The following is a 17,315-nucleotide window of genomic DNA, read 5'->3' on the forward strand; positions in this document are numbered from 1 at the left end:
AAGCAGACGGCTAGTTTTTTTTTCCGCCTCCGATGGGTGGATAGATGGATAGGAGCGCCCCCTTTGAAATAGGGTGGTGGCAATTGCCACCATTCACAACTTTTTTGCTTTAATTTTCGTTTAACTGTGCTGTATTTGTTTTGAAACACAGCGCTAGCAGACAACGGACGAGAAAGAAGAAACACAGACGCTGTGTTTCAAAAGAATTCTCTACCAACTCGCCGAGCATCATACCTTGCTATAATTTGTCATTAAAATTCGTCGTTTTATTCGCTGTGGTTTTGCTACACTTTTAACCTTATGTCAACTATCTGCTTTTCAGCCAACTATCTTCCCATCGCTGGATAACTTCCTCCAGTATTGGACGGCAGTGCCGCGAGCGGCCGACCGCTTTTTTTGCTTCAGCTCATGGAGGAAGGAAAATACTCCATGGTAAGAGAGGGGTCTCACGTGGCGCGCACAGCTTGTACTCCGGAAAGTCAGTTTCACTTGTGTGTCATAGAGAAAGCCTGCGTGCTGTAACCATCCTGAATCCACCATCTGACGATGCGCGGCTGGTGGCGGTTTCGCGTGGGCTCGTAGCAAGCAAGGAGCCGGGCGGCGGCATGAACGGCCCCCCGAGACGGCCCCAGCGACTCAAGCGGGCCAGTCCGGTTCCGCGCGCGTCGCCGCTCGTGCAGAAGCTGCGCGCGAGGTTCGAGCCACCGGACGGCGGACGTGCACAGCCGAACGGGACGGGGAAAGGAAGGCCCGAATCCGGAGGCGCGGCCCGCGAGGACAACCGGACGCCGTCCGTGGCGCAGAGGGCCCGCCACTACGAACGCTGCTCGTCGGCCCGACCGTGCGCGAATGGGGTCGACGCGCACGTGAAGCCGGCCATGCTGTCGCCGACCCAGCGAGTCGCCTCGCCGCCGGTGAAACCCCCGAGGACGTTCGCGCACGACGTGTACGCCAGAATGAAAGACCAGATGCGGCCCAACCCCCTGTACGGCAGGCGCGGCACTGTGCCCTCGCTGGATGACTCGGCCCACGATTACGACGAGGTGTGCGTTGGCGAACCGTCGGGTGTCGGGCTTCGCCGCAGTCGCAGCGACGAGCACATCTACGCCCAGCCCGGTGCTGCTGCGCGCGAGCAGCCGCGGGAGGAGCTGCACTACATGGTTGGTATATCCCTTCTTCCCGGCTTGCATGGAGGACAGCGCCGCGTGATTTATGAATGCCTACGAGGTTTGCACCTTTTGACAGTACCGCCTCAGTTATCATATCCACAACTTTGAGTTCCTTTTGGTTTCATTACACCTTCATAAATTTGGATCGCATAATTCGGTATGGACCCGAGTCGACCAGCTGCCATGGGTTTCGGGCTCTTAGCTGCTGGAGGTGCTGAAAAATATTCACTGTCATCATTGTTACGAACAGCTACTGACCTGCTACCGCTGCACCAAAGCAGAATAGGGGTGGAATGCAAAACATACCTCTGAGCTGTCGGCGCCCGTTGAAACAGTAGTTTGTCGAAATTAATCTGGATTCCTCTACTGTTGTACCTCTCTCTTCTATCACTCCCTCCAATTTCGCTCACCAGCATCCCGTCCAAACTCCTTGAGCACGTAATAGCATCAAAATTAATTGCTCATCTTGAATCACTAAATTACTTCTACCCGCACCAACGTGGCTTTCGAAAGCTACTATCAGGCGAAACACAGCTCGCCGAATTCACTCACGACATCCTTCAGGACGTGGAGAATCGCTTACAAATTGATGCCATATTTCTCAACTTTTCTAAGGCTTTCGGCCGTGTTCCACATAATCATCTGCTAGCTAAACTGGCTTTACTTGGAATCCCACAAGCATTACTTATCTGGCTTGAGCACTTTCTGAAAGGGCGCGTGCAATTTACATTCGCCAACTGTTGCAGCTCATCACATACTGACGTCACATCAGGTGTCCCTCAGGGCGCAGGATTATCACCGTTGTTATTCTTAATCTACATAAATGATCTCACAACTAACACAAGAACCAAACTTCGACTTTTTGCAGATGACTGCATCGTTTGTTTATAACATCATCCATGCCCCTGAAGACACCATTAAGCTACAAAATGGTATAGACACAATTGCATTATGGTGTGAAAAATGGCACATGCCACTTAACCTAGGCAAATGCCAACTCATGTCCTTCTCTCGTAAACAAACCTCTATTAACTGCACATCCCATATTAATTCAACTCCCATTGCATAAACTTCCTCTTACAAATACCTTGGCGTTCACCTGACATCATCCTTATCATGGGTCACTCATAGTAATTCAATATGCTCCCAGGCCTCACGCACTCTTGGTTATCTGTGACAGAACCTAACATCAGCACGACCTGAAATCAGACAACTAGCTTATCAGACATACGTACGCCCAAAGCTCGAATACGCCTCATCTATCTGGCACCCTTCGCAAGCATACCTTACAAATGAATTAGAAGCCGTTCAAAATCGAGCTGCACGGTTTATCATGTCACAGTACTCGCGTGATAGTAGCCCTTTCCCTCCCAAGTCTCCAATCACGTCGCATCGTATCACGCCTATGCCTCCTTCATTCCTTTTTCTACCGCCCTATTAACAGGCATTCTTTGCTGCAGCCGCCATCAAGAATATCCCCTCGCCTGAACCACAGTCATCCCATAGCTCCCTTGAAAGGCCGCACATCAGTTATGAATGATTCATTCTTTCCAGATGCAATAGCCCGATGGAATGCCCTGCCTGATAATATTGCTTCGTGCACAGATTGAGCAATTTTCCGCACTAAAATAGCGAGCCATCTGTGTCTTACGAGATGTATTCGGCGCTACCAAATAATCTTATCCTGTGTTACTGTCTCCTTTCATGATTTCTTTTGCTTTGTTTCATTCCTTTGCTTTTTTGCTTTGTTTTTGTTGAGCTGGTATCATATGTTGTTACACACTGTTCTTTCCCCCGCCTTATGTAATGCCCACGAGCCCTTAAGGCTTCAATAAATGAATTTTAATGAAATGCCTTATGGCTCAGGTAGAGGAGAGTGGTACTGCACCTTCCTTCCATGATTACCAGCTGTTTTAACCCATCAAGACGGCCATATCTTCTCCAACCTAAGCGTGAGCTCTGCCGTCTTGTTCTACTTTGGTCAGTGCAAGACAGCACTATGCTGCACTTCATACACAGCAGGCTAGGCTGCAAGAGTAGTGTGGCCACGAAACTTTTTTACACTGCCACGTATCGTTCTTCGTGAAACCTCGGCGAGTGTTTGGAGGAAAACAGAGTGGTGCAAAACAAAGTGACAGCACTGCAAATCATGGCTGCAGCGGTGAGGTTGTGGGTTTCTACGTGGACAAAGGCCACCACCCACCGCGGGTTCGAGCTTCGCGCGAGCCAAGGGCCCCGATCAGCTGTCACCACACACACACTGGGACACCGATGCGGTGCACTCAACCTCCGCTGGGAGGAGAGCGATTCGCCGCAAAGAAATAGGCCTCCAATCTCACAAAGGAGACGTTTATTCACGTCGTCCTTCAGCAGTACACACACACTCAATCGTCACCCCGTCCCGGGGGCGCGCGAGGAGCAAGGCTCCGCTGCGCGCTCGAAGCGACTCGAGCAATGTGCGCCGCTAACACGCCGCTGCAGGAGAATGTCCCCGCGGCAGTGCTGTGATCCCTCTCTCGTGTCGACCGTTGGGCCGGTTGCGAGAGAGAGTGGGCATTCAACGCAAGGTACGCCTGTCAGAGGTCGCTGGACCCCGCTGGACAGGCTCGAGCCGCTGCAGGTCAGAGGACACGTGCGGGCGAGCTCGAGTAAGCACTGGTCCGAACGGCAAAGGCCGGCACGGACAAAACAGTAGCGTACACACCTTACGCTGTCTCGGAGGGATCCCTCTCTCTCTCTCTAGGCCCCGCTCGGACGGTTGCGCGGTGCGCGGCCGCCCAGAGCGGGTCCCGGATTCCCGCCAAAAGGCGCCAATGGCAAAGGCCCTTGGGGAGCCGGGGCGGAGCTGTTGCTAAATGACAGTGATTAGTCACCCAGCCGCCTCTCCACCGCCTGAGGCGGGAGCAAGGGAAAGAGGAGAAACAACGCGGGAAGCCGGCACAGCCGAGCAACGGCAACGGCGGAAAGCCAGGATTCCCACAAGGTGCTCAGTGTTTGGGCCCGCTGGCTGTGATTTTCACTTGAGGAGCAGGAGCAGTGCACCTTATTGTGCCATACTGCTACGTGTTATTCTCACTAATCAAAGTCCTGATGAGTCAGGGCGAAAATGTGGCAAGAGGTAAATTGAAGTGCAGGAGCCAGTCATGGCACTTGAGACGTGTAAGAAGGCAGTGATTACTCATAGGCATCCACCCAAGCACAGCCATACGGCTACACAGGAAAGGTATGCAATCGTAGTTGAAGAAAAATTCATCCAGGCTAGGGGCTCGAATCCGGTGTCTCTGTTTCATCGGAGCAGTCGCTCTACCAACTGAGCTCACTGGGACAGTGAAGGGCGAGAGTGAGTTCATCAGTAACTTCGAAGTGGGAACAGTGTTGGTCAGATGTTTACGGCACAGTGTAAGAATATTTTAGGTGTTGGCACTGACAGCCGCCGCGGCAGAGAGTGTGAACAGATCATGTTTGCCCTCCAGTACATGCGCCAAACGCAGCGCTGCAGAGTGGCCATTTGCTTGCGGATGTGGCTGAACAGTTTGCACGGCTTTCGGTGAGGTTTTAGGCTGTGTTTGTTGGTGTTTTGCACTGCCAGAGTGCATCACAATGTGGGGACGTTAGGTTCTCGGCTTCCACTCAGTGGTACGCACCATGCACGAACAAAGTTTGCTAGAACTAGCTTTTTGTGTTGCGTTTTGGGACCGGCCGTAGTGATCGTTCTGCAAGCGCGCATGGTGGCCGACGCTGTAGATGGTCGTCGCGTGTTGGTTGTTGCTGTGGCACACCTGAGAGGTCCAGAAGACGACTATAGATGCGATCATGCTTCGTGTACACAACTGCAGATTGGGCTACCAGAGTTGTCCAGACCAAGTGTCATTTTTTAAAGCTGTGTCAGAACCTGCTAGCCTAGAGCCTTGGGGCTAGGCAATCCCCAGAGCAGATAGGATATTGCAACCGAGTGACCACGTCTGCGTGAAACACTTTCCCGAGCTTACTTTATAAAATCGTACTACTCAGAGTTCATTCGCAAGGCAGTTTTAAATGCACTCAGGAAACCGGTGCTGTTGGTGAATGCTGTGCCCAGTATTTTTCCCGGATGTCCCAAATCTGACAGAACTGGCAAATTCAAGGAAGCCTCCTAGAAAACCACAGTGTGCCTCCACGTGTGCCAAGCAGGCAAGCAAGTGGTCTGCGCACTCAGGGACGGCCTGTGAAAAACAAAAAGACGCCAATGTGTCATGGGGCCTTCAAAAGAAACTGCGCACACGTGGTACATCATGTGTGTCAGCTGATCAAGGAACACGACCTTCTTCCACCATGAAGCTTGGAAGCGCCTCCTCACTTAAGCGCAAAGCTCCGTCTTCATCGGCCGGAATACCCTGGTTCGAACCCAACCGCAGCACGGTTCAGGTGTCCGCCAAGATATGCGAGACAGATACTGCACCATTTTCCTTTCTTCAAAAACCTATTTACTGTTTATTTTTTACTCCGGGTACTTAACATTCTAGGTGCTCAGCGTTCTCTGTACATGCCATGGCAGCGGAGCAATTAATTTCAATCAGCGATCTCATGGCCAGTTTCCACCTGCTATACATTTTGGTGCCACAAAACATGCTTAGGCATATGGGTAACATAACAAATATGCAGCTGCATAATTTACTGGACCCTGAACGCTCGATGGAGAGTTTCATGGCCCAACATTATTGAAGTCAACAAGTTGATTTACCATGCCAACTGCAGTTATTTTCAACTGACATCCGCAGTTTCACTTCTGCGCGTGCACGCCGGTCTTTCCTTGAGGGAGACAACAGCTCCGTCGTCAGTACCGGCGTAAAAGATGAGCTTGGCAGGAGGAATGCCAGGGGGATTTCCACTAAACATTTTCGCGTCGCGTAGCTAAAAGTGCACTGCACTAGCCATTAATACGTCGCAAATGCACACTTGGTTTCCTTTTGGTCCCTGTGCTCATTCGTATAGCGGTGGAGGCGTTCCGCAACGCAGCACAAGAGCAGGCGTTCTATTCGTGTGTGTGGAGGCAATATTTCTGGCGCAGGTGAACTGCATGTTAAAGGCAAAATGCATGTCTGCATGTTAAAGAATTCCAGTTGGCCAAAGTTAACCATGTTCTCTACATGGCGGGCATCATCTCACAGCATCGGCGCATTACACTGCTCAAGCAATGTCTCAATGTACACATAGGGCCCAAATGTGGGAGCATGCGCGTTGTGGCCGACCTTTTGTATTTTGAGGCCGTAAAAAGCCTTCAATGGGATTACTCTGTACGCAAGGGCACTCACAGCCAGGTGTTGGACACAACAAATGTTTAAAAAGTATTTCAATTCGTTTCCAAAGATTACCTAAATGCTCACTCTCATAATCTATACCCATCGGTAGCACGATCAACAATGACGTCACAACGCTGGTAACAAAATATTAGTGACGTCATACCAAAATACAGTGACGTGTGATGAGTGGGGCACAGCTACAGCCGCAGCCATGAAGACGCATTCACACTTGCATTAGTAATAGGACGGCGAGTATGAAGTTGTATTCCTGCGGCGACAAACATGGCGGCGCCCTTCGATGCATGACAACTCTCTTCGGACTGGATTCATCGTTGTTACTGCTTTCTTCAGCGCGTTCACTGGCCATACATGGGCTACCTGTCTTTCGCTTCGTCTCATCTCACACAATCGTCGCGCAGACTTGCTATCGAAGCTGCCTCGATTATTTCACGGACTAACTGGTCTTTGTGATTAGCCAAAGCTCTATATTTTTGGAAATCAGGTGCACAACTTGTTGAAGGGCAATCTCTGCAATGAATTCCCAGGTTCCTGTAAGCTTGCTCGAGATTAGTTTTGTGTTCTAGTAGCCTTTCGTTCATGCACCTGCCAGTCTGCCCTATGTATTGTTTACCACATGTCACTGGCAACGAATAAACAAGGCCTTCAGTACACTCCACAAAGGGGGTTCGATGCTTTACCGTGCATCCCTGCTTCTTTTTGGTCGGGTCGGAACTGACTTGTCTGCACAGACTTTTGAGTTTATTAGGAGCCGTCATCACAACATTCACGCCAGCTTTTCGACCAATGCTTTTCAGGCGATGGGAAACTTTGTGAATATACGGTATTGCTACCACCGGCCTCCTTTCTTTCTTTTTCTTTGCCACATCTTGCTGCTCAGGCCTAGCCCGCATCAGGTGCTTTTTCATCTGCTTGGCAACAGATACCAAAAGGTGCGAGGGGTAACCCGAGTTGCCAAGTCGTTCCTCCTGGCGAAGAAAGCTCCCTCCCATGTTGTGAACACAGGACTTCCTCAAGGCATTTGTGAGGCACAAGTTCACAGCAGCCCTCTTGGTCAGCTTAGAGTGAGCTGATTGGAAGGCCATTGGCGCTTTCTCCCCTCTGGGCTCATAGGCCCAGCAGGCGTGCCCTCTCGTGAACTCAAGTCTCAGGTCTAAAAATCTGAGTGACCCTTGAGCAGGAAGCTTGTGCGTGACAATAAGTGGCTGCAAAGCCTGCGCAAAGCGACCCACCTCCTCCATTACTGCTTCCAGCGTATTCACGCATTGACCATCACAAAGAACAAGGCAGTCATCAAAGTACCTAAATACCTTTTTAACACTCGTGCCAGCGAGGGTTGCGTTCAGGAACCGGTCTTTTCGCGCCAAGTACAAATCACTGAGTAGGGGCGCAGTACATGAACCGATGCAAACACCGCGTTTCTGGAGATACACTTTTTCTTCCCAGAGGACGAAAGTCGACCTGAGGTACAACGATAATACAACGTTGCTGACCTCTGACAAAGAGGGGGCCTTTGCTGTGATTTCCAAGGACCTGTACAAAACTAAGGCGTTAGAAACCATCAGCTCTGTTTTTGACGAGAATAAGACATCAGCTGTTAGGAAAGCACAGTTAACTGCTACAAAGCTCTGCAAAGAGCTTAAACTTGACTGCCTCCTTCGAGGCATAAAAACTTGCAAGAAGTCTGACTTGGACGCGTTTTTCACTGTAAAAACTCACAAACCAGACTGGCCCTTGAGGGTAATAATTTCTGAGGGAGGGACTTGGCAAAAGATTCTTGGTGTCTTCTTGCAAGCAAAATTAAAACTACAATTGACAACTACTAACAATATGGTGTCTGTAGAAGAATGCATAGATACTCATGGTGCCGTTGCATTTCAAAACGCCTGCGGAATGTCTATAAGAGGGTTCTTGGAACTATTATCGTTGTACCTCAGGTCGACTTTCGTCCTCTGGGAAGAAAAAGTGTATCTCCAGAAACGCAGTGTTTGCATCGGTTCATGTACCGCCCCCCCTACTCAGTGATTTGTTGGTCAAATGTTTAGGGGAATCCCCAAGGTGGAGTAGATTTGTAATAAGGGAGTAATTACTCATTGGCATCCACCCGAGCGCAGCCATACGGCTACAAAGGAAAGCTATACAGCTTTCTCAGAAACTTCGTATTTAAATGAAATTCGTCCTGGTCCGGGGTTCGATCCCGAGACCACCGCTTCACAGGAGCAGAATGTAGCCGCTTAATTTCGAAAGTCCCGGCATGCCTGTTGACAAAAGGTGGCATTCAAATTATGCGAGCTGATTGGCTCTGCCATTAGTGATGCGCACTGCATTTGGAATTAAAGGGACACAAATGGACTATCGATGACTAACAACTTTCTCTGGAAGAAGGGAAATGGAGGTGTGGCCGCCACTGGCTCCTTTTAACTGCATTGTGTGGAGAAGACTGCCGAGTCTTTTCTGTCTCAAGCTTGGACTGAATGGTGGGCCATCCTAATTTTGTCAGTGGCTTCGGTTGCTGCCAGATAGACATCAGGAATGCACTCTAATTGGCTGGCAATGTTATACATGTCGTGCATAAGACAGCTTCCTTTCATTGATTCAGATACACTTCAGATGACTATATATGAACTTGTATTTTGTATGAGTATCAGTAGTAGTATGAGTAGTTGTGTTTGTTAATTATGCTCCATGCAAAACTGACAACTGAATTTCACACTTAACTGACAACAGCGGCATTTTTTTTTGTTAGAAAACCACAGATCTGAGGGATGTCTCACTTTTCCATGAGCACTGTCTTTATGTGTTCAGCTTGGCTTAGAATTTTGTGAAGTGTGTTTAATAACCGCTAAAATTTTATACAATGCCTTTCTATGGTGATGGCATATTGGCCAAGTTGGTATTTTTATGGCCGATGACTTTTCTTTTGGACTCTGTGATTGCATTTCATTAAGCAGTTTGGTCCTTTTCCTTTTCAAGGATCTGGTGAGTATTGTTTTCTTGTCTTCTTCCTCCTGGCAGGGCATGCACACAGGAAAATGCTTTCTGCTATGTAACTCATTCCGTACCATGGGGGAAATGGCCATTTTCTGATGGTTTCAGTACATTTTTTTTTTTGTTAAAACTTTTGCATTCAATATTTATTGCAATACCCAAAAACAGAGCTTAATAAAGGTGCTTTCTATTCATATAAGTTTAAAGAACAAATTGCATGTTGCAACAAAAAAAATTGAACAAAACTTGCAAAGAGACGCTTGTATTTAAAAAGAAAAAAATGTTAAAAATTTCCTGACATATGCAACATGTTTGCTACTCTATTGGCCGCTATCTGCAAAAAAAATCATTTTGTCTTGAATAGTATTCATGCTACAAAACAATAACTGGAAACCCTACAGTTCTGCATCGGAGTGCGGCCGGCCTGTGTTTCAGGCTGGTTTCGATCATCACCGATGTGAAAACTCAATCATCTTCAGTGCCTTGCACCATTTTCGGGCTCGTTGTTGTACAGGTTGTCGATTAAATCACTCGCAGACTAAACGGAGTCCTAAGATTTGCTATGTTTTAGTGCGCGTGGTGTGCATTTGGTTGGTTTATGGGGTTTAACGTCCCAAAGCGACTGAGGCTATGAGAGACGCCATAGTGGAGGGCTCCGGGAATTTCGACCACCTGGGGTTCTTTAACGTGCACTGACATCGCACAGTACACGGGCCTCTAGAATTTCTCCTCCAAAGAAATTCCAGCCGCCGCGGCCGGGATCGAACCCGCGCCTTTCGGGTCAGCAGCCGAGCACCATAGCCACTGAGCCACCGCGGCGGAGGCTGCCAAGCGACTTTGATGGTACCGAATCTTCAGAGCGCGTTCAAAAAATGCCGTTTTATAGGGGAAAAAAAAAACTATATCGGAAACAAAACTTCAGTTCTCCGGCTACAAGCCAGATTCGCATCGTGCCTGTAAGCAACGCGGAAGGCTCCGAAGTCGAGCGGCGAAGGCGTCATCTGTGGGCGACATGGCGGGCAATGAGCGCAGGTCCATGTCCTCATTTCTTCGCAGCGCGTTAGAAAGTGCCCCATCGCGGGACAAAAGAAAACTACATAGGAAACAAAACTTTGAATCCTTGCCTACAAGCTTTATCTGCAGCGTGGTGATTATCAACGCGGAAGGTTCTGAAATCGGAGCATGAAATGATCATTAGCGGGCTAACGATGCTCAATGGGCGCGGTAGGGAAAGAGTTAAAGATTATTTAAAGATTGGATGTGGCGCTACTGGGAAGAAGACTGAGAAAGGACAACACAACAAAGAGCAACAACAGGACAAGCTTGTGAATTTAATTTCGAATGTTATTGATTCCAAGTACATGCCACGTTTTCAAGAGGCAAGGATTCTGGCCAGAGGCACCAGTGCTGATTCCAGGCTCTGCCAAGCAGGAACTGAGCTGAATGGCTTTTATCCTTTATCGGTTTACAGCTTGCTTATCGTTGACTTTTTTTTTCATTTCTTTTTTTTTGTTCATTCCTATCTGAATCATTCCTTGTCACCCGTAACTCGTTTAGCCACAGAGTGGAAGTAGATGGGAGTGTGAGCCGTGCCTATGGCATGCCCCATTGTGCGCATGTGGTGTGGTGCCTACAAGTGCCATCCCTGGAGCGAAAAATCAGTCAGTTCTTGGTCAGTCTTTGAATAATGAGTGACCACCTAACCCAGCATCAAGTTCTACTGCTCTGCTGCAATGTGTGTTACAATATCAGTGGTGCAGCCATCTAAACATGCGAGTTAGGAACTGATGCATGAGCGCTTGTTGCACCCTGTGTTCCTTGCGTTCATTGTTGAGAGTACGGTGCACGTCCGGGGCATGTTCATCACGGACCAGTGTACCCTCATGATAATGGAATGGTCTTGTGGTGGCATTGTGTGGAGCTGATTTGTCTTGGCTTTCTTTAAACCTTCACTGTGGCCAATGTCTTGTCTTGTGGATGAGGCAAGTCAGGACATTAACTCGGTGAATGGTGTGTTTCCACTCGGTAGCCACGCGTGTGTCTTCCTGCTTCGCACATTCTTGTTGTGGGATTAATGAGAATGGTTTCACTTCCTTCAAATGGCCTGTGGGGGGAACTTGTTCTGGGATTTTGTTTTGTACCTCCAGCCCCTTTTTCGCTGAGCAGAGCATGGTCAGGAATTTTAGTGGTGCATTTACTCGCGTAATGAACACACCTCCTGCATTGGTAGATGCACCCTATGGTTGTGGTGTGCAGTGTGCTGGTGGCAATAACTTCATCACCTGTCAAATGACATGACCTTGCCACTCATTAAGAGCGTTCTACAAGGAATGCAAGGCTCATCGGTGTGCTTTACTCAACTGCAACACGCTCACCATTTGTGTGGATCAAACCTGCAACAAAAGCAGGGCATCGTTCAATAAAACATCAGTCCAGCGCCATCCTGTGTACTTCCTTTTTTTGTTGGTAGCTTCATTATGTTTGAGCCATTGCAGCTTTGTGCTGAATGGCGGCAGCTATGCTAAACTCCACTTGTGCTCTTTGGGCCAATGGGTTTAAGATGAACACGGAAATTGTGCTATGAGTGTCTTATGTTTTATTTGGAAGGAGCGTTGCATGGGACAAAGTATTTATTCCACCAGCCTACGTTTTGTCTCACTCAAGTTTTATCCGGATGTTTTACTTTGCGTACCCCCCAAACTTCAAGGGATTTTCTGGAAAATGCATTCATTAATGCCAAAAAAATGATGGGTGTAACGTTAAGAGATGGGAAGAGGGCAGAGTGGGCGAGGGAACAAACGCAGGTTAATGACATCCTAGTCGAAATCAAGAGGAAGAAATGGGCTCTGGGCAGGGCATGTAATGCGAAGGCAAGATAACCGCTGGTCCTTAAGGGTAACGGAGTGGATTCCAAGAGAAGGCAAGCGTAGCGGGGGCGGCACAAAGTTAGGTGGGCGGATGAGATTACGAAGTTTGCGGGTATACAGTGGCCGCAGCTGGCACAGGACAGGGTTAATTGGAGAGACATGGGAGATGCCTTTGCCCTGCAGTGGGTGATGATGATGATGATGATGAATTCCAGTGAGTGCAGTATGCGTCTTTTTGGTAGTTTGCTTGGAGAATCTTTGCTGCTCTGACTATTGTGTTCTGATGTGGTGGGTAACCACATGGACTGCTGTTGGTGCCAAGGTGGAGGAAGGAAAGAATTTAGGAGACGTCACCTATTATTGAGGCTGAAAGTAATGGCTCCTCCGCCGTGACAGCTAGCCACCAACCATACCTGACGTTGCTAATCATGCGAAGCATTTAGCTAGAGTTAGGGAAGCTTGCCAAGCTAGCTGCAGAGACCAACGAAGAACAGGGGCATTGACCAACTGAATGGCGGTTGAAGAATGCCGAACAGTGGCGGTGAAGAGCCCCGAATTTGGATTCGGCAACAGACGAAAAGGTTGAGTCTAACCAGGCTTAGCAACACAGCATAACCACGTGTAACAAAGCTTTTGCTTGCTTAACTGGGCTCAGCCGAGCTAAGCCGCACCTGTTTTTGTTTGTTCATTTGTTTGTTTATCGAAGGCGTCTCAGTTGCCGCTCCGGCAAGGTTCTGAAACCATTGCATGCATCCCTCAATTCCGCCGCATGATACTTCCATTCTTCCAGCACGCCTAAGTTCTGCACTCATTACACGCTGTACACCGTTTGTGCATTTACTCACATGCGGCACTGCGCTAGTGCGTTGTACACTTAGAGAAGGGACACAACAGGACATTTTGCTTTAAAACAATGTTTGCTGGCTACCCCCCCTCCCCCACATTGCGAAGGTTTTATGAATTAGGAAGCCTTCCGGTTGGCAGGTATGCATGTGTCACAAGGGCAGAATCTGATAACTAGTTATTGCAACACTTGTTCCAGCTTGCGCAGCATACTCGACAAAATGATGAGTGCTTATTGGGCTCACTTGAACTCATTAACAACTCATTTAGGCTGACAACTCGTATATACTCATTTGGACATTATGAAACCAAGAACTGCACAAAAAAAAAAAATGGGAAAGAGACACACTCGTCCCCTGTGTTTCCTGTCTCATGTCCAGCATTTTTTGCGCACTTTTTGTTTTGTAATGCTGTGCCAATCTGCCCCTCACTGCACTTTCCTATTTGGACACACTCAGACTCTGATGGTGGTACTCGTCAGCTGCCAGTTGGATGTACCAAATGCCACCAAGTGCTCGGAACCCGGGATTGGGGCTGGGAGCGACAAGCACTCTTAAGAGCAGATTTCATATATCAGTTGACTCTTATCAGTAGGCACCTTTGAGCTGATAACAATGCGGGTGCATAGCAGTTCACATCTATTTAAAAAAAATTTATTTACCCTAAAGGCCCTTGTGGGCATTACATGGGCGGGGCGGGGGGGAGGACATCACATAAGAAATACAAAGAATAAAATACAATAGATAAATACAGAGAACAAAATACAATAGAGAAAAGAAAAATCTTACACACCTACTCTGTCCCACTGTCTTGTAGTACTGAAAGAAATTGGTCGTGATCAGTTGTGTTAACTACAGAATGGGGGAGGGCATTGAAAATCTGACTGTGTCTGTTCGCGCAAATGGAGGTTCGATTTTTTTATTGTGGCCAAGTCGATGAAATGTGCACGCGGCAGGCCTAATTAGCGGTGCGGAGCAGGGTGTGGGGTCAAAATATAAGTTATAAAAAAAAGGCAAGGCGTGATACCTTACGTTTGCTTTCCAGCATAGGGAGGTTGAGGTTCTCTCTTATTATGCTGACGCTCGAGAAACGCAAGTACTGACGCGCGATGAATCAACTGGCCCTGTTTCGCAGTGTCTCCAACTGTTAGTAATGTACTGTTGGTAAGGGCTCCAAATTAATGACGCATATTCGAGCTTCGGTCTTACCAACCTGGTATAAGCAATTAGTCGTGTATCTTTGTTAGCTTTACAAAGTGGCTGGTGAATAAAACCTAAAATTTTATATGTGTCAGTCAGAACGTGATTGATCTGAGTGCTCCAGGGCAGATTCAAGGTTGAATACACTCCTAAGTATTTGAAAGATTTAACAGACTCTATTTCAGTATTACTGATGGTGTAGGTGTTTGACAAAACGTGACAGTGGGTATTAAAACACATTAACTTAGTTTTTTAGTGTTTATTTATTTATTTATTTATTTATTTATTTATTAATACTGCCAATCCCTTTTTCGGGATTTTTACAGGAGTGGATTTTGTCTGCAGTCGACCAGGCATAAACACAATTTCAAGTGTGCAAAAAGGACAGTGAAAATTATCTGGACAATCGGAAGAGGCATTGGAAAAAGGCAATACAAAGATAACGCATCAATAATCATCACTTTTTCACTTCATAAATGCCCACGAGAAATAAAAATAAATACTACATGGAAATACAAATACATGAAAAACCCCCACAAATGTTAGAAAAGGTAAAAAAAAAATAAAAAAAATCAGTTTGTTCCCTGACAATACACTTTTGCCAGCTAGCGGCAAAAATTTTTCAGTAGTTGGCTGCACAATCACTGTCACATCAAGGGAGTTCCACTCCTGCACAGCTCGCGGAAAAAAAGAGAACATAAAGTTATTATTAGCGCAAAAGTATTCTTGTATGGCGAGTTCATTTTTATGACGCACAAAACATTTTTAACAGTTGTTTGCCATTCAGAGCACCACCTATCATATCTAATTTATTCAAATCGTTCTTTAACATTACACAGTCAGTGAGATTAGAGATTGGACGTAAATTACACAATCATCGGCAAACAGTCTGATTGATGATGTAATGCTGGATGCAATATCATTTACGTATATTAAAAATAATGTTGGTCCAAGCACAGATCCTTGGGGTACACCAGATTTTGCAGACTGAGGAGAGGATTTAACGTTGTTAGTAATGACTGATTGAAATCTGTCCTGGAGGTACACTTCTACCCATCTAATAACTTTATTATCTATGTTAATGCTGTTCATTTTATATATCAGGCGATTTATGGGGCACACGATCAAACTCCTGTGCAAAATCGATGAAAATGGCATCAGTTTGCATTAATTGTTCTAAATTGCAGGGAAGGTCTGTGGTCAGTTCGAACAGCTGGGATTCACAAGAACGCCCGCACTGAAATCCGTGCTGGTTCGGAAAAAGGATATGATTCTCAGTGATATGTTTCATTATGTGTGATGATATAACATGCTCTAATAACCTACAAACAACTGATGTCAAAGGTATGGGCCTATCTTTATCCCCTCCTTTAAATGTGGGTAAAACATGAGCAAGCTCCCAGTCATCAGGAACCTCGGCCGTACCAAGTGATTGCTGAAAGATGTGTGCCAGGATACGTGATGTGTAGGTTTTGTAATTTTGAGAAGTTTTGTGCTGATTTCATCGGGGCCTGGGCTCGAAAAAGTAGGCAAACGTTCTATAGCCTCTCTATGCCCTCAGAATTTATTTTTATACAGGGCGTTATGCATTCAGTGCTAGATATAGGTCCAGCAATGGACAAAGGCTTTTCTTGTTGAAAAATGCAGCAGAAAAATGAGTTGAAATGATTGCACATATCAGCTGGGTCTATTGAGGTACCATCTGGAGAAACTAAGTTCGGGAGTTCTTTTTTTGATGCAGGAGAAATCACTTTCCAAAACTTTCTGGGGTCGTTTCTCAAGAAGTTGTCATAATTAAAGAATTCCTCAATTTTTTGCCTGCATGTCTTTGCAAAGCACAGGTCCAGGCTAGGAGAGCTTCAGTGCGCATAGCGTACAGGCATTTCATTTTGTTTAGACATCTCTCGTGAACCATTCATTATTCCCTGCCGTTGAGAGCCACCTTTTAGGAAACGTATTTCTCCTGCAAATTTTTCTACATATCACGGAAAAGTAGTCAGTTTTCAGAGGCACTTCGATTAGAATATGTAGACTCAATGAAATAACAGTAGGTATCAAGGTCGTTATTAATACTGTTCAGGTCTGCTTTAGCAAAATCATAAATCAATTTTTTTGATACAGATACTTTCGGAATGGCTGACTGGAACACACAGTGAACAACACGGGGGTCACTGATACATTCAAGCACAGTTACAGAGGCATGTTCGGGGTGAGTTGTAAAAACTAAATCAGGTATGGCATCAGCCCTTGTCAGAGAAGAAACAAGCTGCGTCAGTTGAAATAAATGCAACAATTCAAGAAAATCACTAGACTAACGGGGCTGACTAGAATCAGCAATTGAAACAGATGACCAACTGATGCATGGGAAGTTAGTCTCCGGCCAGGATGTACTTGTTCTGAACATGCGTTAAAACATCGTTTAACTCTGCAGCTAAGTCAGTGGAATAATCCTGTAACATGCGCCGATAACCACTGTGGAGTACGACAATGAGCAAGAAACCCGCAAAATTTCAAGTGCACTATCTACAGTGATAAGGGTTGTATGCACACCAATCATGACACCACCACCTCTTTTATCTGCTCTGTCTTCACAAAAGATAGAAAGCCAGTTTGAAATCTCAACTATCAGTTTCTGGAGTTAACCAGTTCCAACAACGGCGTCAGCAGCCCTAGTATAGATGAAAGAGGCAAGCTGGTCTTGCTTATCTATAATAACACTCCTAAAAGATGAAAGAAAGCGGGGCTGTTTTAGTAGCCTGTTGCCGAGCTGTAGCTTGTCATGGTTGGCTTCTTTGGCTGTCGGCTGCTTCGGTTGGCGATGGCTGGTGAAATTGCAGAGCGCGTAAACAGACCGTGTCACTCACGGCATCATATCGGTACTGCTTCTTTGAGAGAATCAGTTTGTCAAAAGAATACCTGGCTTTTTCGTTTGGTTCACGGTTTGCACGGGTG

The 17,315-nt window shown here is 46.8% G+C and overlaps 1 protein-coding gene across 1 annotated transcript in view; it reads left to right on the forward strand.

Annotated features, from left to right (window-relative positions):
* Positions 1-427: 427 nt before the first annotated feature.
* The window catches only part of LOC149367631 (DENN domain-containing protein 2D-like), a 174,956-nt gene continuing 158,068 nt past the window's right edge, over positions 428-17,315 (forward strand). The window contains exon 1 of the mRNA XM_089575130.1: positions 428-1,160. Within this exon, the coding sequence (XP_089431256.1) occupies positions 606-1,160 (555 nt within the window). The 5' untranslated portion in view covers positions 428-605. The remainder of the gene's footprint in view (positions 1,161-17,315) is intronic.

Source organism: Amblyomma mixtum, chromosome 1, assembly GCF_055824585.1.
Source record: "Amblyomma mixtum isolate Tamu chromosome 1, ASM5582458v1, whole genome shotgun sequence".
Taxonomy (NCBI): Eukaryota; Metazoa; Arthropoda; class Arachnida; order Ixodida; family Ixodidae; genus Amblyomma; species Amblyomma mixtum.